This window comes from Podarcis filfolensis (assembly GCF_964270895.1).
Source record: "Podarcis filfolensis genome assembly, chromosome: 8".
In the NCBI taxonomy this organism is placed as follows: domain Eukaryota; kingdom Metazoa; phylum Chordata; class Lepidosauria; order Squamata; family Lacertidae; genus Podarcis; species Podarcis filfolensis.
The window spans coordinates 16,410,895-16,437,965 of record NC_139611.1 but is presented as its reverse complement, the minus strand read 5'-3'; the positions used below and the strand labels follow the sequence as shown (position 1 = coordinate 16,437,965).

At 45.0% G+C, this 27,071-nt stretch overlaps 3 protein-coding genes across 8 annotated transcripts in view; 1 reads left to right on the top strand and 2 right to left on the bottom strand.

Moving 5' to 3' along the window:
• The window catches only part of LZIC (leucine zipper and CTNNBIP1 domain containing), a 30,527-nt gene extending 30,206 nt beyond the window's left edge, over positions 1–321 (bottom strand). The window contains exon 1 of one of the 2 annotated variants that reach the window (XM_083629017.1): positions 175–321. The gene's annotated coding sequence lies outside the window, so the exon portion shown is untranslated. The remainder of the gene's footprint in view (positions 1–174) is intronic. The other variant, XM_083629018.1, reaches the window with a different exon arrangement.
• Positions 294–27,071, top strand: NMNAT1 (nicotinamide nucleotide adenylyltransferase 1). 4 transcript variants are annotated; one of them, XM_083628959.1, is made up of 6 exons: positions 294–494; positions 13,245–13,297; positions 21,238–21,411; positions 21,978–22,161; positions 23,452–23,591; positions 24,089–27,071. In XM_083628959.1, exons 3-6 carry the CDS (start codon positions 21,294–21,296, stop codon positions 24,493–24,495), a joined length of 849 nt encoding a protein of 282 aa, XP_083485085.1. In that variant the 5' UTR covers positions 294–494; positions 13,245–13,297; positions 21,238–21,293; the 3' UTR covers positions 24,496–27,071. The 4 variants fall into 4 exon arrangements, with proteins under 4 accessions (XP_083485085.1, XP_083485084.1, XP_083485087.1 ...); XM_083628958.1 differs by lacking the exon at positions 13,245–13,297 and having other exon boundaries at positions 394–494; XM_083628961.1 differs by lacking the exons at positions 294–494; positions 13,245–13,297 and adding an exon at positions 12,486–12,547.
• LOC310769548 (uncharacterized protein) lies at positions 3,905–12,385 on the bottom strand. Of its 2 annotated transcripts, none has more exons than XM_083629027.1 (7): positions 12,279–12,385; positions 10,811–10,902; positions 10,017–10,079; positions 8,113–8,192; positions 6,953–7,083; positions 6,026–6,092; positions 3,905–4,458 (listed from the first exon to the last, which is right to left on the bottom strand). In XM_083629027.1, the coding sequence occupies exons 2-7, from the start codon at positions 10,882–10,884 to the stop codon at positions 4,379–4,381; spliced, it is 495 nt and encodes a 164-aa protein (XP_083485153.1). In that variant the 5' UTR covers positions 10,885–10,902; positions 12,279–12,385; the 3' UTR covers positions 3,905–4,378. The 2 variants fall into 2 exon arrangements, with proteins under 2 accessions (XP_083485153.1, XP_083485152.1); XM_083629026.1 differs by lacking the exon at positions 3,905–4,458 and adding an exon at positions 4,473–4,913.

Genomic DNA, 27,071 nt, shown 5'->3' with positions numbered 1-27,071 from the left:
TGGGCTGAAAATGGCTCCCCGCCCCAGCCCAAACCATTCAAAGCCCCCTCCCAGATCCGCAGGCGGACTCCCTTCCTTATATACACCCACCCAGCCCACCATCCCTAGTATCCTTCTTCCACTATAAGCTTCTATTCTTACATATCCCACATTATCCCCGCATGCCCCTTACCCCCCAGATAATCCACACTCCTTCAGCCTTCTAGAAAACCGACATTCCCAACTCCCCCAATCACATCCTTTCTTCAGGCAACGGGGTCCTCTATTTCAAAAGCCCAAACCCTTCCCACTTCCGGTTTCAAGATTGTGTGCCGGGGGACCGTTCCTAGGGACGGACACAGCACCTCTTTCGGCGCCCGCGACCAATAAGAAGCTTCCCCGTAGGTACTCGTGCAATACTGTTCCCCCGCAGGCGGCCAAACCCGCACAGTTCGGTTCCGTCCGTAAAGGGTTGTTGGCCGGAATCTGTCGGGGAATAGGCGCCCTCCAAACTGGTAAGAGCCCATTTAGGGGACCTTATGGGGTCGCGATATGAGGGATGGGTGAGTTGTTTTGGATTAGTGCGGGGTTTTTTCATGGCGACTGATGAACCGGTGAGGGGACGGGGCTGTAGTGAAGTCAGGGAACCCTTGAATGACCCCGGAGGCAGAAAGTAGTGCGGTGGTAATAGAAGTTGATATTGTTCATATTTAGCGTGCTTGTGAGTGATGGCGAATGCCAATTTTAACCTGCATTCACGGGGGGGGGGGTGTATCCAGTCGAGATATACACGTTCATGCAGCTGTAAAAGTGTGGTAGCTTTTTTCAGAAAGGGCTAAAATTAAGAATGGGCAACTGAGGATTCATTTCTTAAAATTATGTGTGTGATCTTCAGCCATAGCACCCAGGACAGCTCATGGAATAAAACCATAAGTTATAAATACAAGGGCAAAGGGCTGGAGATATGAAGAGGGATTTCACCTGGTGCTAAAAAGATGTTTAGCATGGTAAAGAGGGGAATGAGAGGAGAAATAATCGCCATCCTCAAATATCTGAACGGCTGTCACATGGAGGATGGAGCAAGCTTGTTTTCTCCTGCTCCAAAGAGTAGGGCTTGAACCAATGGCTTCAAGTTACAAGAAAGAGGATTCTGACTAACCATCTGGAAGAACTTGGCAAGAGCTGTTTGACACTGGCTGTGAGAAGTGGTGGACTCTCCTTTCTTGGAGGCTTTTAAACAGAGGTTGAATGGCCGTTTGTCATGTATAATCTAGCTGAAATTCCTGCATTGCAGAGGGTTAATGACCCTTGAGGTTCCTTCTAACTCTGCAGTTTTATGATTCTATGCTGTTACCTGGTAGCCCTTCCAAATGTAGGAACATAGCAAGCTGCCTTATATTGGGTCAGGCTATTGACCCATCTAGCTTGGTATTGTCTGCACTGACTGGCAGTAGCACTCCAGGGTTTGGGGCTGGAGTATCTCCCAACCCTAGCTGGGAATTGACTCTAGGTCCTTCTTCGTGCAAAGCAAACACTCTACCACTGAGCTATAGCCCTTCCCTAAAATCACGGCTATGGTGAAATATAGGTAATGAGGAGGTGTTGTAGGTGGGAGGTGAGAGATGTCTTCATGTTGTAAGACATAGATAGAGGAAGTATGTGCTTTAAGATTTTGTATGAACCTTTAAAATAATAATAGTGCATCCAATCTGCTACTCCTGTACATGGCTCAGCAGGCTGCAGGAAGTCACTCTAAGGTGCAGAGGGGAGCACAAAAGTATTTTAGTGCCAGCCAGCTTGAAACTGCCTTGTGGTACATTTGGCAGAAAATCCATCACAGTGGAAATAGTGTGTACGTGGGGTCATTCTGTTGATCTGCAGCCCACTTCTTCTTGGGGCTCCACGAGGCTGCATTTTCTCTGTAGGTGAATAATTGGTATCAACTTCTCTGAAAGGCTGAGTGTAGGAGAGGTGCTTTTTTGGTTGTTTTTTTTAAGTCAGCCACATTCTTATACCTTTTACAGCAGTGTGACATGTAGACATTTAGCAGGTGAAAGCTCTTCCTGGCAAAAATTGATAACCAAGTAAGTCCCATTCAGAGTAGATCCACTGAAATTAGTGGAACTACATTACTCACATTTTTAACTTAAACGGCTCTACTCTCTGTGTAGTTTACTCTGAGTAAGACTTTTTTTTTTTAGTATTACCATTAAAGTGGTACCTTGGGTTACAGACGCTTCAGGTTACAGACACTTTGGGTTACAGACTCCGCTAACTCAGAAATAGTACCTCGGGTTAAGAACGTTGCTTCAGGATGAGAACAGAAATCACGCAGCGGCAGCGGGAGGCCCCATTAGCTAAAGTGATACCTCAGGTTAAGAACAGTTTCAGGTTAAGAACAGACCTCCGGAACGAGTTACGTTCTTAACCCGAGGTACCACTGTAGTATTATAGCAGTTATATCCCATCCTTTCTCCAAGGAATTCAAAGTGGTGTACATACTTCCTCCCCTTAATTTAAGCCCCACAACAACATTGTGAGGTGGGTTAGCGCTGAGAGGCAGTGACTGGCCCAAAGTCATCCAGGGAACTTAATGGCTGAGTGGGGATTTGAACCCTGGTCTCCATCACGCTAACCACTACACCACACGGTTTGCCAAACTTTCCTGTATTCATATCCCACCTTTCCTCCAAGGAACTCAGTGTTGGCATACACAGTTCTCTCCCCCTTAACCATTTTTTTCCTGGCAACACTCCTTTGATGTAGGTTAGGCCGAGAGACTGTGACTGACCAAAGGCTTCATGGCTGAGTGGGAATTTGAACCCAGGTCCTCATCTGACATTCTAACCACTGCACCACACTGGCTGTGGACTAGCATTGGATACAATGCACAGAGAAAATCTGTATCTTTGGGTTGCTGTTGGGGTGTGGTGCATGGGAGTATGTGTCAGCTACATGGCCAGTTCTGCCGCCACTGATGGAAGTTGTAGTTCAGCAACCTCTAGAAAATCATACAGGCTAGCCACCCCTAATATACAGGATCAGGGTGTGTGATTATAAAGGAACCCAAAGTCAGAAACAGCCAGATGTTTTGCTTCTATTTTGTCTAAGAGTCACTGGGCTTGAGACGAATAGTTTAAATGAAATCTTAATTTCCACCTTTTTAAGGCCCCTTGTGCTTAATGAGGGTGATTTCTGTATAAGCATGCTCAGGATTTATTGAATTCCATTTATTAATCAGTTCTAATAAAATATTTCAAAGCCATTTCACAGTAAAAAGATTGTACTGCATGTTCCCTGGGGTAATCAAAAGTCTTGGCTAGGAACTCTGACATGATCTAACTCTGAATTGTTTAATACTACTAGATCAGAATTGTAACTTGGCTTAAATTCATCAATTCCTGAAGACAAAATAGTTTTGAATTTTTTTAAGGGTTCCTAAATACTTTCAAATTCATTGTGAAACAAATGTGAGGTTTGATAATACCTCAATAGAGAGAGTTCTACAGGAGTTAGCTCCTCATTCATTGCTGATCACTAGATTGGCTGCTTTTTAAAAAGCAGAGTAAGATCTATTTCCAATCCAAACGTATTACTATATTACTATATTTCAATAGCACCTTCTTAATTTATATGTAACTCTGATTTCCTCTTCACAACAACTCAACCCTGCTGTATAAAGGTAACAGCCCCATCCATTGCTCCATCCACTTTCTTGCCAGTGCCTGTACACATATTTTGCCCCAGACTATGCCCTTCAGTGGCAGATGGCCCCCAAAGCTTGCCCAGGGGAGAATGTGGCCCTTTCCTTGGAAAAGTTTGACCACTGCTGCAGTAGGTGGAGAAACCCAGCCTGATGGGTGGGGTAAGAAGAAGAAGAAGAAGAAGAAGAAGAAGAAGAAGAAGAAGAAGAAGAAGAAGGTGGTGCCAGCTTTGTACTGTGGAGTCTGATCACATGATGAAGAGATCCGCTTAGAAGCCATTTTGGCATATAATTTAATAATCCATTTGTGCAGCAAGCTAAACTCCACACACACAAGCACATACCCTAAAGCCAGGCCATTATCTGGAGAGTTAGAGCCTCCCTTCCCAGGAATATACAATCTGACTATTTTAACAAACTGCTCTGCAAAAGGGAATTTTCAGATCGCCTCTACACAGCTGCATGTCCCTTCAGCCTGCCGGGGGGGCGGGGGGAAGCTACCTGAAATCTTTCTGTAGGAGAAGAAAGCACCCTTCTAAAAAGTCCCCTTAAAGATAAAAGCGGCTGACTTGAGAACAGGCTACTCCCCTCACTTTGAAACTGGAGCTCTGGAGCATCGCCTTCATCTGTCTCTTGTTCCATACCCGTTCCCATAGCAACCCTCTCCCAGTTAATCTGCTGCAAGGAGCTTCTACATTAAGTCAGGAGTACACATACAAAAGGAGGAAAAGGCTTTGAGGGCTTACTGTTTTGCTCCCTTCCCACAAAAAAAGTATCTGTGGATTTTTAAAAAAATATTACTCTTTTTTTAAAAATTAGTAGAATTTTCTACAAAAAGATTTTGAAAGCCAACAGCCTCCCAGAGCTATCCTTTAAAAAGAATCCTGAAAGTCACGACTCCCCCACCTACTGCACCTCAAAAGGCTGCTTAATGAATAGTTAAAATCTTTGGCTATGAATATCCCCAGATCTGAAGGTCTTCCCACTGTGTCTGCTGCAGAGATCAGTCCGTTTCGAAAAGAGAGAAAGAACGGAAGGCAGTTTAGCAGGGCGCTCATCGTGGTAGGGGCAGACGGATCCAGCCCCTGGCAGATTACAGGTCAGATGTGCCACAGGCAGCCACACTCGGAGACTGGCTCGTAACAGATCCCCGTCTTAGTCTCTTTGTTCAGTATCAAGCCAGGAAAAACCACGTTCACAAGCCAAAATAGTCCCAGGACAGAGAAAAATGCTATAAAGGGGGGTGGGGGGTGGATGCCATTAGAAGAAAAAATAGCACACTTTTGAATTTGCTGTGCAAGTGCAAAATATCAGGACAGACCCAAAACATTTCAGCTTTCTTTTCATTTGTTAAAGCTAGTAGTCCTCATGATAGTGAAAAAACAACCGTGTGTGTGTGCGCATGTGGAAAGTCAATCATTTGAGTGCATGCGTAGGGGCAAATGCAACTTCCTTTTTCTCCTTTGCCTAAAAATTTGCTAAAACTCCCGAAAGGGAACACATCAGCATCTAATTTTTTGGATAGGCTTGCTTAAATAAGCATGTTTTGAGCAGGCACTGAAAAGAGTACAGTGAAGGTGTCAATAGGCAAGGAGTTCCAAAGTAAAGGTGCCCCCACGCTAAAAAAAAATTGATTTTTTTACAACTGCGGAACACGTATTATGTGGAATCTGTAGCAGTGCCAGTACCACAGACTGAAGCAGTCAGGTCAGTGCATATGGGGTAAGATGCTTCTGCAAGTAAACTGGCCCCAAGCTGTTAAGGGCTTTATATGCCAATACAGTGGTACCTCAAGTTACACACGCTTCAGGTTACAGACTCCGCTAACCCAGAAATAGTGCTTCAGGTTAAGAACTTTGCTTCAGGATGAGAACAGAAATTGTGCTCCGGCGGTGCGGCAGCAGCAGGAGGCCCCATTAGCTAAAGTGGTGCTTCAGGTTAAGAACAGTTTCAGGTTAAGTACGGACCTCCAGAACAAATTAAGTACTTAAGCCGAGGTACCACTGTAGTAACACCTTGAATATGGCCCAGTAACAAACAGACCACCATTGCAGATCTCTTAAATCTCTGCTTCGTGCCTGCTGCAGTCTGAATAGTTTCAACCCACAAAGTGGATGCTATTTATGTTTAAACCAAAAACCTGCCATGTAAAATGAAAAATATGCATTTAATGTCACAGCCTAATTTGACCTTAGCATGTGGCCCTCCAGATATTATAGGACTCCAGCTTCCACCATCCCTGACTATTGGCCATGCTGATGAGAGCTGTCACCCAAAATATCTGGAGGGCACTGAGTTGAAGAGGAAGGCTGTTTTAGCGCAAAGAGGAAGCATGATACCTACCGGTTGATACTAGACTGCTCACCGAGAGAGTCACTGATAAGTAATAAAGCTCAGGGGTGGTTTTGGCCTATGGAAGACACAACAGTCCATTTGTTAGAAAAGGAGCTTAAACAAATTTTTTTAATGATAAGGTCCCGTCTTCAGACTTGCAATCTAGTGAGATCCCATAAGGGTCAGAATAACAACCCCATGCATTGGGAGCGTGTCCCACTGTCTTCAAGACGGCCTACTCCCAAGTCAGATTGCAGATCAAGTAATAAATATATGGAAATACAGCCAAACCTCGGTGGCCGAATGTAATCCATTCTAGAAGACGGCAAAGTCAATGGAGAAAAAAGAGAGAGAAAACTCCCTGGAAGCCATCTGGCTTCCGAAAATCATTCGAAAACCAGAGCAATTACTTCTTGGTTTTTGGCATTCGGGAGCCGAAACGTATGATAACGGAGGCGTATGGGAACTGCGGTTTGACTGTACTAAAGAGTTATTAAGTTACAGCCCTTCCCTTATGACATAGGAAGCTTCCTTATTCTGAGTCAGACCATTGGTCCATCCAGCTCAACATGTCTACACTGACTGACAGCAGCTTTCTGGGATTTTCAGACAAGGAACATTCCCAGCCCTGCCTGGAGATGTTGGGGATTGATCCCCAAGCCTTCTGCATGCAAACAAGTGCCAAGTGCCCTACCACTGAGCTATGATATAAGCAGCTCTTGAGCTCCAAAAACTCTGTGAACAACTCAGGAGCTGCTTATATGAGGGAACAAAACTTGGAATTCCTCCAGCCCGGAATTCCATTTTAAAACAAATTGTGTAGGACCTCTGGTTAGGGCCACCCAAAAGCCTCCCCTTATTCCGCTAGCTTGAGGGGTGGGGGTAAGCTTTTGTTTTCAGGCATGCCTAAATATAACAGAATCAGCAATTACTCACGCATTGTGTGGCTAAGGCAGTAAATATGATGGTGCAAACTCCTTTTGCAAAAGAGGTGCCCCCAAAGATGAAGAAAGTGGTCTTCAGCTCCCATGGAACTGGTTCCAGCATGACCAGAAGCAAAGCTAGCCCTGAAAAGATGGGAGGGGAGCATTAAGAGTGCTAAAAATGCACTTGCACAGAGACAGGCAGGCTGCAGGGCTGTTGACAGGTAATGTAGCATATTAGGAAGCTGCCTTAGCTGGAGGCAGGCCACTAGCCCATCTAGGTCAGTATTGTCTACACTGACTGGCAGCCGCTCTCCAGGGTTTCAGGCTGGGTTATCTCCCATCCCTCCTGGAGATGTCAAGGATCAAACCTGGGACTGTCTGCATGCAAAGCAGATGATCTGCCACAGAGCTATGGTCATTCCCCTAAACACAAAGTAAAATCCTAGTCCTCATGGTTCTGAATAAAAGGCTGATTTAAACACAGAAAACTGCAGAGTCAGGCCACTAGTCCATGTCACTCAGTATTGTCTACAATGACTGGCAGTAGCTCTCCAGGGTTTTAGACAGGGGACACCCCCAGCCCAACCTGGAAATGCTGGGGATTGAACCTGGGACTTTCTGCATGCAGAGTTCAGCAGATGGCTTATGTTTGATGTTTCAAGAAATTGCAGAATATTTCAACTACGCGCACACATCACAGAAATACAAAACCTCCAAGTTCCAGCTGCCTTGGTTAACAGCCACAGATTTACCTAGAAGCTTTAAAAATAAGAAAATGCTGGCTGCCATTCCACTTTTCTTGTGGCAATGAGTTTCACAGCTTAATCCAGCATTCTGCCGCGATGCACACCTGGATTCCTAATATTTGCCCCCAGTACTACCTTGATGATGGTGGGCAGCTTCAAGGAAAGGCCCCCAAATGGAGTGTGCAAATGAGTGACAACTCCTGGGTGTTGCCCTCTGCCTGTGCAAACCCTCCATTTGGCCCCCGTTCTGTGCACCAAGAGACCCTCGACTGCCTTCAGTATACAACCCCTTAAATTGCACCCTTGCTAGCCTTGACATATTTAAAAAAACCACGCAAATTCTGGATGAACAAAATCCTTCTGGGCACATAATTCAGCCCACCAGGCAATGGCAAGAGAGCTAGACAAACCATGGTTTACCTACCAATGGTGAAGAATGTAAAGATGATGCTTCCAACCAGATTGTAGAGAAGGGGCAGACCACAGTAATGAGATGATCTAGGTCTGGAAAAAATGGGTTGAGGAACCACTGTGGATCTTGAACCAAATGGTTTGGGTCAATATGTGCTTCTTCATATATAGCCTGGGATGTATACACACCCAAAAGTTTGCACCAGGGTAATTCCAGTGCTTTGCCAAGAAAAGCTTAATTCCTCCACCTGTATAAATTATGCCCATTTCCATATATCTGTCCATTATTTGCATTAATTCATGCTAGTTCAGGGAAACAAAGCTCTTCCCTTGGCAAGTCCTGGTCTCCCTTTTGGCTTCATCCTTGCACTCTTACACCTGCCTTGGCCACCTTACGAACTAGAAACTTGATTCTTGTATCTTTAATCAGAAGCTGTCGGTTCTCTAGATGCTAAATTCTGTGCTGGCTATCGATATCTGTACTCACAGTTGCAGGATACAAATAGCCCTGCTTTTTTGTACAGCACAAAGCCAGGAGTGCAGGTTAGGAGCACAGGAAGCGGCCTTGTATCTGGTCATCTGGACCAGTGTTGCCTGCTCTGACTGGCAGTCACTCTGCAGGGGCTCAAGCAGAAAGAGGCCTTCCCCACCACGTTGTAACTGGCAATGCTGAGAGTGGGGTGAGGTTGAACCTTGGACCTTCTGCAACTGCAACTCAGGCTAGAGGCCAAATGCATCTCCTCAGGCCTGTTTCTCAATCCCTCAGGACTAACTCCTCGGGTAGCCCTCCTTATGCCACTGGGAAAGCATTTTGTCCCCCAGATGTGGCTGAACTACAGCTCCCATCATCCTTGTCCATTGGCTGTGCTTGCTGGAGCTGGTGGGAGTTGCAGTCCACATCTGGAAGTTGCAGTCCATCTGGAAGGCCACAGGTTCCCGCACTTGAGCTAGACCAGTGTCGTTTCCTGCAACCGATGTCTCAAGATGTTAGGCAGGGATTCTCCAATTCTTCAAGGACTTTTGCACAGCGCTTGTTGAGAGATCTAAACAGAAGGCAATCCACATCCTTTCTGCCAAATGTGGCCCTCCATCTCTCTCTGAGCCTCAGGCATTCCCTCCCCACACAACATACCCTCTCCCTAGCCCACATCCCTCACTGGTCTTCCTTGAGTATTTTTGACTGGTTGGAATGTGTCCTTCTGCTCTGTTCATACCTCTTGCTTGCCTGCATGGCGTGTGAGTGAGTGCAGAAACTAGCCTGTGGAGCAAGGGTAAAATTTGCATCTGTTGCTCCGCCCACCACTAGCATGTGGCCCCTGGAAGATTTCCCAGAAGGAGATGCGGCCCTCGAGCTGAAAATGTTTCTCTACCACTGTTCTACATCAGGAATGAGGAGCCTGAGTCACCCTCCAGAAGTTGTTGGACTCCAACTCTCATCATCCCCAGCCAGCATGACCTATGCTTTGGGATGATGGGAGTTGTAGTCCAGCAACACCTGGAAGGTGGGCTCCTTCTGCTTTTGATGCACCTTCCTATCATAATGGCACCTTACACAGGGCCTGGTGACCACAGTCCCTGAAGCTGTTAACGTAACCCCAAAACAGTCCCACAGAAACTTCCCGTTGAATTTTCAGCCCTTCAGGTTCGGAGTTTGAACCCTCAGCCTGTCAAGGGGCGAAAGACCCGATAGCCTTCTTGCCAACAGAGATTTAAACCAATAAAGACACCCAAAACCAATTCCAAAATCTTCATGGGCCAGGCTGCGAGCTCTCTCTTCTCAACGTCACCACCTCGGGATATTCCAGCCAGCTCCCCCCACGTTCTGGAAGGTACGCAAAGGTGTCGAGAGTCGTCGCAAGCAAGACAGGTGGATTTTTTTAAAAAAAAAAATCAATAGTAGTGTCCCGTGCTTTGTACCTTAGCAAGATGTAGAGCTGGAAAATGAAAGCAGCAATTCCAAGGGCAAATATTGCAAACTGCCTAAGGGGGAAAGAGAAAAAAAAATGGTGTTTGTTTATTTTTATGTTATGGCATCTGTATCCCACCTTTCCTTCAAGGAGCTCTAGATGTGGCATGCTTGGTTTACATCCTCCCCATTTTTATCCTCACAACAGCCCTGTGGGTAGGTTAGGTGGAGACACACACCCAGAGTCACAACCAGTGAGCTTCGTGGCTGAACACGGATTTGAGCCCTGACCGTGCCCAGCTCCTAGCCCAACACTCATAACACGCTGTTACCTGTGGAGGCTGATCCAATAGGGTGAATGGGGTGCTGTCCCACCAACCTCAGCTTCTCCTTAGGAGGATGGGGAGGAAACTAGAATTCTCTGGCCCCACTTATTCTTCAACTCCCTGCCTTCCGCCCCACTGGTCCCAGTGCACACTAGTCACCTGCCAACCCTTGGGGGAAATCTCCCACAGTTCCATAGTTCTGGCGGTCACTTGCAAGCAGCCTATTAAGTGGCAGGTTCTTTTTCTTGCAACCCAACCACCGAAGCCATCAAGGAGCAGCTTGGCGCTGCAGTTGGGTAACATTGGACCAGCCTCCTCTCCCCAACCCGGTGCTTATCCAGATGCACGTTGCATTGCAGGGGGTTGGACTAGATGACCGCTGGGGATCCCTTCCAACTCCATGATTCTACGATACACCTCCCAACAGGCCCAGCCAGCACAGCCCAAGACGCTGGTACGCCCGAGATAAGGGTTCTTACAGTCTGAGTCGGTGACGCTTTGGCAACCGTCGGCTGAAGTGGTAGGCTGTGTGAACTAGGCAGAAATGGATCATAGCGGATCTCCCGAGAACCTGGGGAGGAAGAGCAGAGTCTCACCTTAGGATCAGTAGGTTGGTTCTTCTGAAAATTTAACGCAAGACCAGAAGCCTACCAGTTCTTTGCCCAACTTGGGGCCTTACAGATTTTTGGAGTCAGTCTCCAGGCGCCTCATGCTACAGCTCCCATCAGTGTGGTTGGCTGGAGCTGATGGGAGTTGTAGGAGAGCCAGTGTGGTGTAGTGGTTAAGAGCGGTGGACTCATAATTTGGTGAACCGGGTTCTTTTCCCCGCTCCTCCACATGCAGCCGCTGGGTGACCTTGGGCTAGTCATACTTCTCTGAAGTCTCTCAGCCTCACTCACCTCACAGAGTGTCTGTTGTGGGGGAGGAAGGGAAAGGAGAATGTTAGCCACTTTGAGACTCCTTCAGGTAGTGATAAAGCGGGATATCAAATCCAAAACATCCAGAGGGCACCAAGTTTAAAGGAGGATCAAAACATATTCATGGAGGAGAGGGCATAAGTGGCTACTAGCTAGGATGGTTATGCTCTACAACTGGATATATAGTCATGCTTTGGGTCTCCCCAGAGGCATCTAGCTGGCCACTGCCTCCTCAGGGAGCACATAATGGCATATAACTAACATTTAATTAAAACAGGACTTCTCAGAAACGAGTTCTTGAGCGTGTACAGAGCGCCTCTACCTCACAGTGCGTATTATGTGTGTGGTTATGGTTAGAGACAAGGACACTGGTGGCGCTGTGGGTTAAACCACAGAGCCTAGGACTTGCTGATCAGATCAGAAGGTTGGCGGTTCAGATCCCCGCGACGGGGTGAGTTCCCGTTGCTCGGTCCCAGCTCCTGCCAACCTAGCAGTTTGAAAGCACGTCGAAGTGCAAGTAGATAAATAGGTACCGCTCCGGCGGGAAGGTAAACGGCATTTCCGTGCGCTGCTCTGGTTCGCCAGAAGCGACTTAGTCATGCTGGCCACGTGACCTGGAAGCTGTATGCCAGCTCCCTCGGCCAATAAAGCGAGATAAGCGCCGCAACCCCAGAGTCGGCCACGACTGGACCTAATGGTCAGGGGTCCCTTTACCTTTACCTATGGTTAGAGACATCTGATGGGGGGGGGAGGGAAGGAATGGTATGTATATTTAATATTAGAGTGGAGGTGGGGTGATAATTGCATACATTGGATCTTTAGAAAGCCACAACATCCAAGCGAGGCAGTGTTCCTGAGTATGTGAGGAGTTCATATGAGCAGGACTGAGTCTTCCTCCTCATCTACAGAAATCTACAAGGAGGAGGAAGAGAGGGGGGGAAACTGATAGCTTCCACCCGGGGGAGACCCCCGGCACAGTTCCGTTAGGGAACTCGGCCCCTTCACCATTTCCTTCCCGTTTTAACCTTACCAGCAGCACCAGATGCCTCGATGAGGTTCGGCACCGCCTGGCCAAGCCGCCGCTTGCAGCCTTTCTGCAGCCGCAGTGGTCGGGCTTTCTCGCCGCCGCCGTCTTCCTCCGGCCCCTGGATCGCCCCTCTGCGCGGCCCGCGTAAGCCCCCCGCGGATCGCCGTCCCGCGCGGCCGCTGCTCGTTCCCCTAAAGGCAGGCAACCCGGTGCAGGCGGCGGCAGGCAGCACCGCCTGCTGCCCGGGAGCTTTCAGCTGATCGCTCGATCAGGTTACAGGATCGCTTTCATTCATTCCCCCACGTTTCTAGCCCGGGGCGGAGCTCCGAAGACTACAACTCCCATCATCCCTGCCTATTGCCCTTGCTGGATGGGGCTGGTGGGAGTTGAGAGTCCAGCAAACACTCGGGACGGACCGGCAGGATCCCCATCTCTGAACGAGACCACCCGCTGCCTTTCCTCCGCCACAAAACTCTCTTGGCATCTTCTACTGCAAGGACTCCAGCTTCCACCACGCTGGGGCCTAATGGGAAAAGTTTCAAAACTTTTCTCACTTGACAATTGCTGAGGGTTTTGGTGGAACGCTTAAATTATTATTTCCCCCCTCTCACTGTAGGAATCGCAGTGCGCTGCTTTAACGTTGGTGGATTTGCTTGTTTTGCAGTGAAGCAGCATGTGAATTTTATGAAATAAAAAAAATTCAGTCAACAAATAGTGGAACTTTAGGTTTGCAGATTAAAGGGCAGTTTTGAAAGTGGGAGTCCAGGGCTTTGAGGCCTGTGGGATAGGGCCAAAACAGTGTGTTTTCTTTAAGGCCCTGCTGGAATTCTCAGTGATTTCTTCACTGCCTAGGTAGCGATGGAGAAAGTTGGGCTCTGCAACTGGTTTTGAATAAAACAAGTGTATTTTCTCATATGTGTTGCGTATGTCTGAAATTGTTCATAGTTTGCTTAATTCTGATTTTGCTAGAGAAGGGGCAAAAAGCTACAAGGCAACATTGGAAATCTGCCAGCTACAAATTGGTAAGAGTCTGCGTAATGTCTGCACATTTAACTGTGGCAACGCAGTGCAGTAGAGCTATAGTTCCCTGTGCAAGGTTCGATCCGTGCTAGATTTTTGCAAGTGGTGACATGAGAAGAGCAGAAAAGTAAGAGGGGTTGAAAGTGAGAAGTAAAGGAAACAATGTTAGAAGGGATGAAAGAAGAGAGATGAATTTTTCTCCTACATTGAAGTTGCAACAATTTCACATCACTCATCTGTGTCACAACCTCAGATGCATCTCTTGGTTGCAACTAATTGTCTTGCCCCTTTTGAAAGGGAGAATAAACATCCTGTTTATTCTCCAGTTGACAACTGTCTGGTTATTTCATGAGGAAAGGTTTTTTTATTGTATTATTATTATTATTATTATTATTATTATTATTATTATTAATTCAGTGCTTATACAGTCATACCTCGGGTTAAATACACTTCGAGTTGAGCATGTTCGAGTTGCGCTTTCATTCATTCCCCCATGTTTCTAGCCCGGGGCGGAGCTCCGAAGACTACAACTCCCATCATCCCTGCCTATTGCCCTTGCTGGATGGGGCTGGTGGGAGTTGAGAGTCCAGCAAACACTCGGGAGGGACCGGCAGGATCCCCATCTCTGAACGAGACCACCCGCTGCGGAAGTAACGGAGCGCGTTACTTCCAGGTTTCGCCGCTTGCGCATGCGCATGCACTCAAAATGACGGCATGCACAGAGGCGGCGAAAAGCGACGCACGTGTGTGCGCGCAGACATGCCGTCGCTAGATACGTTTATCTCTTTTTTTTTATAATATTTTTATTTTTCCATATAAACACAATACAACAAACATAAACATACAAAAACAAAAACAAAACAAAAAACATGTATCATTTCATATCCTAATTTCATATCCTATCTTCCCCGACTTCCTCATGCCTCCCCTTTCTGTATTCCAAATTCTTATCGATTGTTCAGCAAATCTTCCCTTATTTTAATTTAAATTTAGACTATTCTTCCTTATTCTCCTTGTCATAACCATTGCTAATAGTAACCATTTACTTTCCAGTCCAACATCATTCTAACTTTCATTAACTTTGTAATATTTCTTTAAATAGTCCTTAAATTTTTTCCATTCTTCTTGCGCTGCTTCTCTTCCCTGGTTTCGGATTCTGCTCGTCATTTCTGCCAGGCCCATATAGTCTATCACCTTCATCTGCCATTCTTCCAGTGTGGGTAGTTCTCGCGTCTTCCAGTACTTCGCAATGAGTATTCTAGCTGCTGTTGTAGCATACATAAAGAAAGTTATATCCGTCTTTAACACCCCTTGGCCGACAATACCCAAGAGAAAGGCCTCTGGTTTCTTGGTGAAAGTATATTTAAATACCTTTTTAAGTTCATTATAGATCATTTCCCAGAATGCCTTAATCTTCGGGCAAGTCCACCAAAGATGAAAAAATGTACCTTCAGTTTCTTTACATTTCCAACATTTGTTGTCAGGCACATGGTAAATCTTTGCAAGCTTGACTGGGGTTATGTACCACCTATATATCATTTTCATAATGTTTTCTCTTAAGGCATTACATGCCGTAAATTTTATCCCGGTGGTCCACAACTTTTCCCAATCAGCAAACAAAATATTATGACCAATGTCCTGAGCCCATTTAATCATGACCGATTTAACCGTTTCATCTTGTGTATTCCATTTCAGCAGCAAATTGTACATTTTGGACAAATTCTTAGTACTGGGTTCTAACAGTTCTATCTCCAATTTTGATTTTTCCACCTGGAAGCCAATTTTACTGTCCAGTTTAAACGCTTCATTTATTTGATGGTAGTGGAACCAGTCTCTCACCTTCCCTTTTAATTTCTCAAAACTCTGCAATCTCAATTTGTCCCCTTCCTTTTCCAAAATTTCCCAGTATCTTGGCCACTTGGACTCCATATTTAACTTTTTAACTGCCTTAGCTTCCATTGGCGACAGCCACCTTGGAGTTTTATTTTCCAGCAAGTCTTTATATCTGACCCAGACATTTAATAGTGCTTTTCTGACAATATGATTTTTGAAACTTTTATGTGCTTTAACCTTGTCATACCACAAATATGCATGCCACCCAAAAATGTTATTAAAACCTTCCAAATCCAAAATGTTTGTGTTTTCAAGAAGTAGCCATTCTTTCAGCCAGCAGAAAGCTGCCGCTTCATAGTAAAGTTTAAAGTCTGGCAGGGCAAACCCCCCTCTTTCCTTTGAATCCGTTAATATCTTAAATTTAATTCTGGGCTTTTTGCCCTGCCAGACAAATTTAGATATGTCTTTTTGCCACCTCTTGAAACAATCCATTTTATCAATTATTTGCAATGCTTGGAACAAAAACAACATTCTTGGCAATACATTCATCTTTATAGCTGCAATACGGCCTAACAAGGAAAGCTTTAAGTTGGACCAAATCTCCAAATCTTTTTTCACTTCTCTCCAAGTTTTTTCATAATTATCTTTAAACAAATTCACATTTTTAGCTGTCATATTTATACCCAAATATTTCACTTTTTTAACCACAGTTAACCCTGTCTCATTCTGGAACCTTTCCTTTTCTATCTGTGTCAAATTTTTCTCCAAAACCTTTGTCTTAGACTTATTCAATTTAAATCCTGCCATTTGACCAAACTCTTGAATTATTTCCAAAACTCTTTTCGTGCTAGCTTCTGGCTCTTGTAATGTAAGTACTAAGTCATCTGCAAATGCTCTCAGTTTATATTGTTTGGCTCCGACCTGAATCCCTTTAACCAACTGGTCCCTCCTAATCATATTAAGCAAAACCTCCAGGACCGATATAAAAAGTAATGGGGAGATAGGGCACCCCTGACGTGTCCCTTTTTCAATCTTGAACTCTTCTGTAACCACATTATTTACAATTAGTTTGGCTTTCTGTTCAGAGTATATTGCACCTATACCATTCTCAAACCCTTGGCCTACCCCCATCCCCCGGAGGTTCTTCAACATAAAACTCCAAGAAATGTTGTCAAAGGCTTTCTCGGCATCCACAAATATCAAAACAGCTTTAGTGTTTATGTTCACTTCCAGCTTTTCCAAAATGTCGATTATATTCCTTACATTGTTCGATAAATGCCTTTTTGGGAGAAAGCCCGCTTGGTCCCCGTGAATCTCCTCCATCAAAACTCTTTTCAGTCTCTTTGCTAAAATATTAGCAAAGATTTTGTAATCCACATTCAATAACGAGATGGGTCGGTAGTTTTTAAGTTGGGTCTTTTCAGTCTCTGTCTTTGGTATAAGTGTAATGTAGGACTCTCTCCACGTATCGGGTGCCCTTTTCCCCTTCATAATCTCATTGCAGACTTCCTTCAAAGGTTGTATCAACCCTTCCTTCAAAACTTTGTAATATTTGGAAGTCAGTCCATCCGGTCCGGGGGATTTGCCCAGCGTCATGCCTTGAATGGCATCTTCTATTTCTTGTGCTGATATCTCCTGATTCAATATTGTCTTACTTTCTTGCGAAACCTTTTTCAGCCCATTTTCCTCGAGGAACTGTTGTATGTCCATTTCTTTCTGCGGCCCTTGTGTGTAAAGTTGTCTAAAGTAGTTCTGAAAACAATTCCTAATTTCCGCTGGGTTGCTTATGTTTTTTCCTTCCACTTCTATATTTGTTACCGTGTTGAGTTTTTGTCTCTTCTTTATTTGCCAAGCCAGTAACTTGCCACATTTATCAGCAGATTCAAAGGTCTTTTGTCTCATTTGTTTAATTTTCCACTCTAATTCTTGATTCATCAGTTCCATATATTGTGTTTGATGAAATTTGATTTCTCTTAAAATCTCTTGGGATTTTGGCTTTGATCTTAATTGTTTTTCCCCTTCTTTTATCTTTTCCAAAATTCTCTCCTTCTTCTCATTTTGCTTTCTCTTCTTTAAAGTATTTTGCTGAATCAAAAACCCTCTCATCACGGCTTTGCTTGCGTCCCATACTATTCTTTTTTCTACTTCAGACCTTAAGTTGATTTCAAAGTAATCTTTCAAGGTTTTTTGGGCCTTCTTGCAAATCTCCTCGTCTCTGAGTAAGTTGTCATTCATTCTCCATCTAAAAGAGCCAGTTGTTGTTTGCCTCATCACCATCTTTACAGCATTATGGTCGGAGAAAGTTTTTGGGCAGATTTCTACTTTTTTTATGTTCGGAGCCATACTGCTAGTCACCCAGATTTGGTCAATCCTTGTCCATGTCATTTTGGCTTCAGAAAAGAAGGTTCCCTCTCTTTCTAATGGGTGTTTTGTTCTCCAAATATCAATCAAGTCCATATTGTCAGTCATTTCAAAAAAAGTCTTTGGTAGTCTTCCATCTTTTGTTATTACCTGTCTTTGTGCCTTGTCCATATTTGTTGAAACTACTCCATTCATATCTCCCATCAAAATTAAGTTGTAATCCATATGGTCCATCAAGATTTCATGCAACTTCTTAAAAAATTCAGCTTTCCCTTCGTTTGGTGCATAGATTCCCACTATCAAATACTTCTCTCCTTGGGATTGAATTTCAATTGCCAAATATCTTCCTTGATCATCTTTAAAGATTTGTTTCGGTTGCAATTTTTCTTTTGCATAGATCACCACTCCTCTCTTTTTTACTCTGTCTGAGGATATAAATTCCTGTCCCAATCTTTTATTTATTAGTAATTTTCTATGTGCTCTTGTCACATGGGTCTCTTGTAGGCAAATCAAGTCCAATTGGTCTTTCTTTAAGGCATGAAATATAGTTTTTCTCTTCCTGGGAATGTTCAAGCCGTTACAATTCCAGGTTAGAAGTTGCAGAGCCATGATGGGATTATTTACTCCTTCCTCCTACAGCTCCCTGTTTTTGTTCCTCGTCCGTCGGTGGTGCCGTGTTCGTGTCCAGTGATGGATGCCCCTGTCCTGGAAATGTCTCTTTCTGTAGGTCTTCTTCATGCTCTCCCAAGAACTTGTCTTTATCACTTACAGTCTTTATTCTTCTCTTCTTTCCCTTATATTTAAAAGACAAGCCTTGGGGAAATTCCCACCTGAATGGTATGTAGTTCTTCTTCAGCAGTGTCACCAGGTCCTTATAATGTCCTCTTGCGTCCAAGATACTCTTAGGGATGTCTTTAAAAATCTCAATAAAAAAGTCTTCAATTCGAAGGGCTGTTTGGTAGTGCAGGTTCAGTATTTTATCTCGCTCCTCCTTTGATCTTAGAGTAATAAGACAATCTCTGGGTCGATTCTTCTTCTGTCTTGTTCCCAATCTAAATGCACTTTCTATCTTAAAGTCCTCTTTCTTCAACTCCTGCTTCCAAAAATCAGAAAATTCTTTTGTCAAATAATCCACCAAGTTGTCTCCTTCCTTTTCCGGCACAAGTCTGATCCTTAAATTCCTCTCCTTGCGTTGCATATCCTGCATAGAAAGTGCCAGTTCATACTCGTCCAATTTCTTGTAAACTGGTGGAAATTTTTCCTCCGCAGCAGTTGCAATTTCCTTAGCTTCCTCAGCTATCTTTCGTGTTATAGATGAATCTTCCAATAATTTCCCAATTGCTTCTGCATTTGAGTTCACTTTATTCCCAAGGTCAGTTATACTTTTAGTATTTAGGTCAATTTTCCCAGAGATTTCTTCAATTTTTTTATTTGTTTCAGCAACTTGTACTTTAGTTTCAGCAACTTGCAATTTAGTCTCTGCGCCTTGCTTTTTTAGTTCCTCCAAAGAGTCATTTATCTTCTCCAATACCTTAGCAAATGATTCTTCTGTAGACATTGCTTTCACTTTTGGCTTTGCAGCCACTATAGTTCCAGAGGCTCCTGTTACAGAAGCCCTTCTTTGCATGAAAGGGTCAATTTTATATTGTCTGCCAGATCTCAAGGTTGTTTCTTGTAAATCCCCTTTCTCTTTACCATCTGCCATAACAAAGTCTTTTAGTCAAGGTCATTCCCAGACTTTGGAGCTCACAAACAAAAGTTCTCAAATTTTAAACTCCACTTGTTGCTGAAACAATTTGTAGGTCCTCTAGAGGGTGTAGAGTCAGTTCTATGCTTCTCAAAATAATCCCACACTCTTCAGAAAAAAGAATAAAAGTTTCCTAGTCCCTTTCAATTTTTCTTTTCTCTTTCAAGGGGATCCCGATCAATAGTGTCCTGTAAGTAACTTTGTAATACCACAGAAACAGTGTTTCAAATTGGAAGTAACCAAAGTCAATTTAAGATACTTTTTAGCTTCTTATAGCAACAGTCCTTAGCCGGTTCCTTTTCTCCGGCAGTCCGATCCCAGGTTAAAGAGCAGCGGTACTTAATCCAATTCTTTTAAATTGGCAGGGAAACACTTTTAAAATCTTCTCCCCCCCCCCTCCTGCCTTCGGGGGGGGAGTTCTTTGCTTTGGTGGTGGATTTCTTAATTCCCGCAAGTTTCTCTCAAGCAGTTACAGCTAGAGTGCCTTTCGCTTTGATCTTGCTACAGAACGGAAAGCAGACTTCCTTTTTAGTGCTTATCCGTCTCGGTGCCCAATTTCTTTATTTTAGAGTCCAATTATACTTTAGCAGTCAATCCTACTCACGGATAGTTGTTCTTTTAATCCAATTTCACGGGAAGAAGTCAGCGCTCTCCGCTAATGGCGACGCGGCTTCGCTTCGCAGGCTGGGTGAAGACGACTCTCAGCACCGCTCCAAGACCCCTCCGCTGCTCCGCAGCCTTTAAAAAGGCTATTTCGCAGCGTCGGGGGGGCGCAAAGGTGCCCGCCGAGTCTCCAGTTCACAGGCAACGCGCCTGTGATTTTTAAGGGTCCCCGCTTCGCCGTAGCTGACAGGACCCGAACCCGTGAAGCAGATCTCTCCCGGAGCTCCGGTTGAGATCCGCCATTAAGCGCCGGCGCTAACCGGAAGTCCCCCCTAGATACGTTTATCTCTAGATGAGAACAGGGCTGAGGAATGGATCCCGTTCGTATCTAGAGGTACTACTGTATGTTGTAAACTGCCCTGTGATCTTCGGATAAAAGGTGGCATGTAAATAAAATAAATAAATAAATAGCCTGGGATCTCCTTCACACAAAAGCAGATTTCCCAGCTGATGAGCTACAGTGGTACCTTGGTTCTCAAACGCCTTGGTACTCAAACAACTTGCAACCCAAACACTGCAGACCCAGAAGTAAGTGTTCCAGTTTGCAAACTTTTTCTGGAAGCTGAACATGCTCTGTTTTGAGTGTTACATTGATTTGAGTGCCACGCTTCTGTTTTGAGTGTTGCTGACTCTGACTGAAATCTTACAGAGAACACAGAGAGAAAATGGCTGCTACTTATAAGGAGAATGAGTCACATGTCAGAGTGACTCAACAGTTAGCAGTTAGGCCTGAATAACTTTAGTAGGCCCAAATGATTGTGCAGTCCCAGCACTTCCCAGCCTGCTTTGCTGCTTCTGCTCTCATGTGTCTTTGTCACATGACACAGTGGTCTCGTTAGATAGTAAAATTCATGTTAAATTGCTGTTTTAGGGGTTGTTTTTAAACAGGCATGGGCAAACTCCGGCCCTCCAGATGTTTGGGACTGCAATTCCTATCACCCCTAGCTAACAGGACCAGTGGTCAGGGATGATGGGAGTTGTAGTCCCAAACATCTGGAGGGCTGGAGTTTGCCTATGCCTGTTTTTAAAAGTCTGGAATGGATTAATCCATTTTGCATTACTTTCTATGGGAAAGTGCGCCTTGGTTTTGGAACGCTTTGGTTTTGGAATGGACTTCCGGAATGGATTAAGTTTGAATACCAAGGTACCACTGTACAGTCTTTTGCTCAACCCACAATAGCACAGGAAGCTGCCTGGTACTGAGACAGATTGTTGGTGCTGCCTTTTGTGCGTCCACATGACGGTAACTTCTGCTTAGCCTCTTGTATTTCAGATATATACATATATAATTGCTTCCTTTGAAACTGAACCTGAGCTCCTCCTTCTCCTCGCTTGCAGCGTGTGGGGGCGTTGACTCAGCCTTCCCTCTGCATCTGTGGCTCCAGCCAAGTCAGATGGAGAATTCGGACGACAGGACCGAGGTGGTGCTCCTGGCCTGCGGGTCCTTCAACCCCATCACCAACATGCACCTCCGACTCTTCGAACTGGCAAGAGATCACCTGCACGAAACAGGTAACCCCTGCTGCTCCTTTGAGGACCAGCTCGGAATCCTACTTTATCAGTCAAATACAGAAATAGCTTAAGTAGTTTGCTGGTTTGTGTTATTGTTTATTTTTTATTTCTTATCGGTTAGGAGAGAGGAGGGAGAGGGCAAAGAAAGCTGGTGGCGAATAATCTATAAAATATTGTTCAGCTGAGCTACCCCTTGGGAAGCTGTTAAGTCTCCACCTTTCATTCACCAGTATACTGCCTTCTTGAAACACTTGTCATGATGTTATTTCAATACAGTCATACCTCGGGTTACAGCTGCTTCAGGTTGCATTTTCTCGGGCTGCGGACTGCTGAAACCTGGAAGTACCGGAACAGGTTACTTCCAGGTTTCGGTGGTCGCACATGCGCAGAAGCACCGAATCGCAACCTGCGCAGACGCGGATTGCAAACGTGCATCCCGCACGGATCATGTTCGCAACCCGAGTGTCCACTGTACTGGTATTCAACAATATGGCGATTTATTGCACAGCCCTAGTCCATCATCCCAACAACCCAACCCCCTGGCTCTTGCCTTTTGTTGCATTCAGGGAGATACAAAGTGGTGAAAGGGATTATTTCACCTGTGGGCGACGCATACAAGAAGAAAGGCCTCATCAGCGCAAGGCACCGGGTGACTATGGCGAGGCTCGCAACGGAGAGCTCTGACTGGGTGGAAGTGGATGACTGGGAGAGCAACCAAAAGGAGTGGCAAGAGACCATCAAAGTCCTCAGGTATTGCAAGGGCTAGGTGTGTGCCACTGTAGCTCAGCTGTAGGGCACCTGCTTTGCGTTCAGATGGTCCCAGGTTCAATCCCAGGCATCTCCAGGTAGAGCTGGGAATGTCTCCTGCTTTAATCCCTGCAGAGCCGTTGCCAGTCAGTGTAGACAACACTGAGCTAGATGGAGCAAGGATCTGATTCAGTATACGGCCAGCCTTCCAGCAAGCTTTTTAAGTGGGGATGTTTCACAGCCTGCATCTGTATTTGAATTACTTTTAGACAATGTTTTTAGATGTTTTCATTGTTTTGAAACCATGCCAGACCCTGTTTAGCTTTGTGATGTGCTAGCAGTTTTTTGTGTTTTTTTGCTGCAAGACTAGGTTTTTTATCATTTGTATGTTTGCCACGCTGGTCTCCTTAGGGAGGAAGAGTGGGATATAAATGCTTAATAATCCTCTCCTCCCCCTCCCTTTTTCTTTCTTTCATCCCTCTCTATTTTCTCCTCTCTCCTCCCCCCACTTCTCTGCCCCCCCTTCAATCCCACATTGCCTCAAACTGACTGGAAATATCTAAAAAATGTCTCAAACTGACTGTAATTGACCTGTATGAAGGTTTCCACGATATGAAAACAGAGATGCTGGACGTACTCTTGTTGCTTATGGAAAATATTTTAATAAAAACATTTTTAAATTAGAAATAAAAACAAATGTTCAATAATGGTGATATTATTGTTATGTTGTTGTTGATAATAATAATAATAATAATAATAATAATAATAATAATAATACAGCTTCTTATTTCTGAAGAGTTGGCCGTAGCTCAGTGGTAGAACCCATACTTTGCATGCAGAATCCCAGGTAGCTGGATCTATCTCCAGGAGCAACAGAAATGGAAGCCCTGCCTCCATTCCTCTCCCCTTACTTTGCTGCTTCCCCTCTCTCTGATTCTAGATTGTAAGTCCCCCTGTGACAGCCTATTCTCCTCTTGTGTGCTCTAAATCTGGGTTAGAGAGCTGTCTATGATGCACCACATTAGCCTTCGGCAGCCTGCTGCTCTCTGGATGGTTTGGACTACAGCTCCCATCAGCCCCAAGCAGTGAGGTCGTGGTACGCAGGAGCTGATGGGAGCTGCAGTCAAAAACGTCTGGAGGACAGCCAGACCGGTGAAGGCTGTGCTGTGTGTTCATGCGGTGCTGTATTTGCAATAGATAAGAATGGGGAGGTTTTTTCCCAAGGGATCCAAAAGAGAAAAACATATCACCACACCCTCTTTCGCTTTTTAAAGTCATCCTTTTGTGTCACAGGTATCACCAGCAGAAGCTAAAACGTTCGTGTCTCACTAACAGCTTTGATGAAGTAGCTCCTTTGAACAAAACGGGGCGGAAGAGAAAACGGGAATCGGGCAGGCAAGTCCCCGTCAGCCGGAATCAACCCCAAACAAAAGGTTCATTTAATATCAAAATTGTAGTGAGCCAGCCATCTCGTATCCAGCGTTGCTCGGAAATTCTAAGGGGGGGGGGGGAAACCCAGTGTGGTGTTGAAATCAGTAGTTAAAATCAGTGCAGTTTTGAAAGGTTCAGTCCGCCAAAGAATTGTGGGAAGTGAAGTTTGTTGAAGGTTCTGAGAGTTGTTAGAAGACCTTTTCCCAGAGCCACAGTTCCCAAAAGGATTTAACTATCAATCCCTCTTCCCAGGGAACTCTGGGAATTGTAGTTCTGTGAGGAGAATAGGGGTCTTACTTACAACTCTCAGCACCCGTAACAAACAAACTACAACTCCCATGGTTCTTCCCATGACTCTTTAAAATGGCATGACACTGCTTTGAATGTGTAGCGTTTTCACACCAGGGACACACAGCTCTCTGGCTTTAAGTCCTAGACCGGGGGAAATGCTGCAGAGCTCCTATCCCAATAATAATTCCTGTCCCTCCCATTTTGCTAGGTGCCCCCCCTCAGCTGAAGTTGCTCTGTGGGACAGACATCTTGGAGTCCTTTGCAGTCCCCAACCTCTGGAAAGCAGAAGACATCGCGGAAATTGTGGCCAACCACGGCATGGTATGCATTAGCAGGGTGGGGAATGACGCCCAGAAATTCATCTACGAATCCGAGGTGCTGTGGAAGCACAAGGAGAGCATCCACATAGTGCAGGAGTGGATTGCCAACGACATCTCTGCCACCAAGATCCGGAGAGCCTTGCGGAGGGGCCAGAGCATCCGATACCTGGTGCCAGACGCAGTTCGAGCTTACATCAAGCAGCACGACCTGTACACTGCAGAGAGCGAAGATCAGAATTCAGGAGTCATCCTCGCTCCGTTTCAGAGATACACGAGAGAGGCGAAAAATAACTGAAGGTGTGGTGGCGGGGCTGGTCCATATGGGCAGGTGGGGTGCTAGCCTGCCAGCTTCAGTCTTGATTCCTCCAGACCCCTCCTTCCTAGAGAGTTCCTGGCTGTCGCATTCCTCCTCTTTAGTCTCAGTGATGCCCCTTGTAGAACACAACAGCAAGGAGGATGAAGGCAACATTGGAGTGAGTTAGCTTTGTCTGTCATTGGCTCTGCGTCTACTCACCGCTGGGCTCCCTACCTTATGCCCCACCAGTCCCAATGGGCACCAACCCCCATTGAATTTGAACAGTCCATCTTTAGATGGGAGAGGGAGGAGAGAGAGGGAGGGCTGGGGCAACCTTTGAGAGTTTTATCAGCTTAGAGTTTTATTAGTGTGTTTTATCAGCTTAGCACTGTCACAGTCCCCAAAGCCATCCCCTTGCATGCCAGGGACTGGGGCCTTATGTAGAGTTGCCAGCTGACGTGTCAAAATCACACACACACACACAGCTTCTCAGCCTTTCTCAGCATCTTCATCGGTGGAAACCAGAAAGTGATTTTTTTCAAGGCACAATTGCCTGAGAGTGCCCGTGAGTTGAGCTGATATTGAGGGCACAGGATCTGGCTGCTGGTCGAGAGGTTGGCAACCAACCCAACTATGTGAACCTGAATCCCAAGCATTGCAGAGTCTTCTACTTAAACACACAAACAACAGGCCTGATTGTAATGCACCACCGCGTCTCTTCTTTAGGACAGGCCTGCAGAACTTTGGGCACTGAGGTCGGACAGAACCCATCTGTTCTTTGCTGTCCCAGGCAGGCAGCGAGACTGGGAGGTTTTTTGAGCCCACTATGAGCCAGTATATACAACACACGGTATATCACCTCCAGCTGGGTGGACCAGGAGTTATTCAGGTCTGTTCTGCTGTCCCCTTGAGCTGCTAAGCACCATTGTGCAGCCTTTGGCCTCCCCCAGAGGTAAAGTCTGCAGAACAACTGTGACTAAAGGGTGGAATGGACACACCCGCTTCTGATTGAAATCTGGCATCTTGGCAACAAGAGTTGAATGCTTGCTTTATTACTTTGAATTTCTTTGATTCTAAGAATATGTGATTGACTACTCTTCCGGTGTGCAAACTGGTCACATAGCCCTTGTCCACTCTAAATGCCACCTAGAATTTGAAGTGCCTTGCAGGTTCACCAGCTCCTACATTCAGTGGCATTCTCCCCCTCTTGTTCGTTTGACCCCTGCCCCTACTTTCCCAACTGTGGTTGCAGACTCTGTTTTGCAGGTAACAATGATAACTGTGAACTGAATGTATCACACTGAACCTGGTGGTCAGAATTACATTTCCACCAGTTTAAATCCTAACCATGGTTAGCTCAAACCAGAGTTTGCACATCCAGTTCCAACCTAGCTGCAGACTCTGAACTGAAGATAGCTATGGTAAGCTATCAATGCACAAGTAGCTATGGCTAGCTCCCAAAGGAGACAGATAAGGGAATATGTGACCAACAGAGGAGGAGGAAGAGCAGGAACCAAGAGGAGGTTTTCAGTCTCCTCTCCAGTTTTCCTCTACATGAATGCATATTGGGAAATGCTTTTCACAGAAAGACTGCATGCCTTTGAATCTTTTAGCTCTGTTGGTTCAGAGCCGCCAACAGAAAAGAAAAGAAAAATCAACAAAGCTTTGGTCCTCTTAAACTTCCGTGACTCACACATCAATTGAACAGAATTTGTGTATGTTTCCCCCCAGCACTGTCATGTGATTCAAGAAATAAACTATAGGGGCTATTAAAAGAGATCTCAAAAGATGTTGTAGCATATACCACCGCCACCCTGAGGTGATGTTATTAAATGCTACTGGGATTTGCATGAGGAAAGAACATAGAATATTAGTGAGTAATTTAATTTAGCTGGAGCAAGAATGTTCCTTGTAAAAACAAGAGGAGAAGAACAACAGGAAAAGGAAAAACTGTGACAATGTGTTAGCAACCTGCAATTATTGCCGTTCAACAAAGCAATCACAAGGCGATAATGCATTTATTGTATGTTATATTTTGTAAGATTGGGGAGAATGATCACATACTAGAGAAAGAACAACGCACAAGAAAACCTACAAAGGCTATCAGTGTTGTTATGTTTCACATAATGAGTGTAACAGATGAGGATTTGTCTTTATTCAGTTACTGAATGTTCTTGTATATTTTGTGTGTGTGTGTGTGTGTGTGTGTGTGTGTGTGTGTGTGTGTGTAAAACATGCACACACAAATACCCTTTTCAATTTTTGGTGACTTTCTTCTTTACAATTATTATTTTTTAAATGAATAATTAACAGGAACAGAACAGGGTCGAGAGTTTTTTGTTTACGGTCAACTTTCATTGCAAAATCGCACTTTGCCCTCCCCACAGCTGCACAACCAACCCTTTAAAATCATAATGCTGTAGTGTGAGAGCGTTTGTGTGCGTGCCCCTTGCACTTTACCTCTGCAACGCTAGAGAGGCGCTGTGCATGAGCCAGGAGATCAACATGTGATATTTTGATAACTTCCTTACTCAACAAGTTTAGAATATTGCAATAAAATCAGTATGACGAAATCA

Coding starts and splice junctions, on each gene's coding strand:
- NMNAT1 (XM_083628959.1), top strand. CDS start 21,294: ATGGAGAATTCGGACGACAGGACCGAGGTGGTGCTCCTGGCCTGCGGG. Junction 21,412..21,977: donor AGATCACCTGCACGAAACAG/GTAACCCCTGCT, acceptor TGTTGCATTCAG/GGAGATACAAAGTGGTGAAA. Junction 22,162..23,451: donor GAGACCATCAAAGTCCTCAG/GTATTGCAAGGG, acceptor TTTGTGTCACAG/GTATCACCAGCAGAAGCTAA.
- LOC310769548 (XM_083629026.1), bottom strand. CDS start 10,884: ATGATCCATTTCTGCCTAGTTCACACAGCCTACCACTTCAGCCGACGG. Junction 7,084..8,112: donor CTTTACATTCTTCACCATTG/GTAGGTAAACCA, acceptor CCATCTTTTCAG/GGCTAGCTTTGCTTCTGGTC. Junction 6,093..6,952: donor CTGCCTTAGCCACACAATGC/GTGAGTAATTGC, acceptor TGTCTTCCATAG/GCCAAAACCACCCCTGAGCT.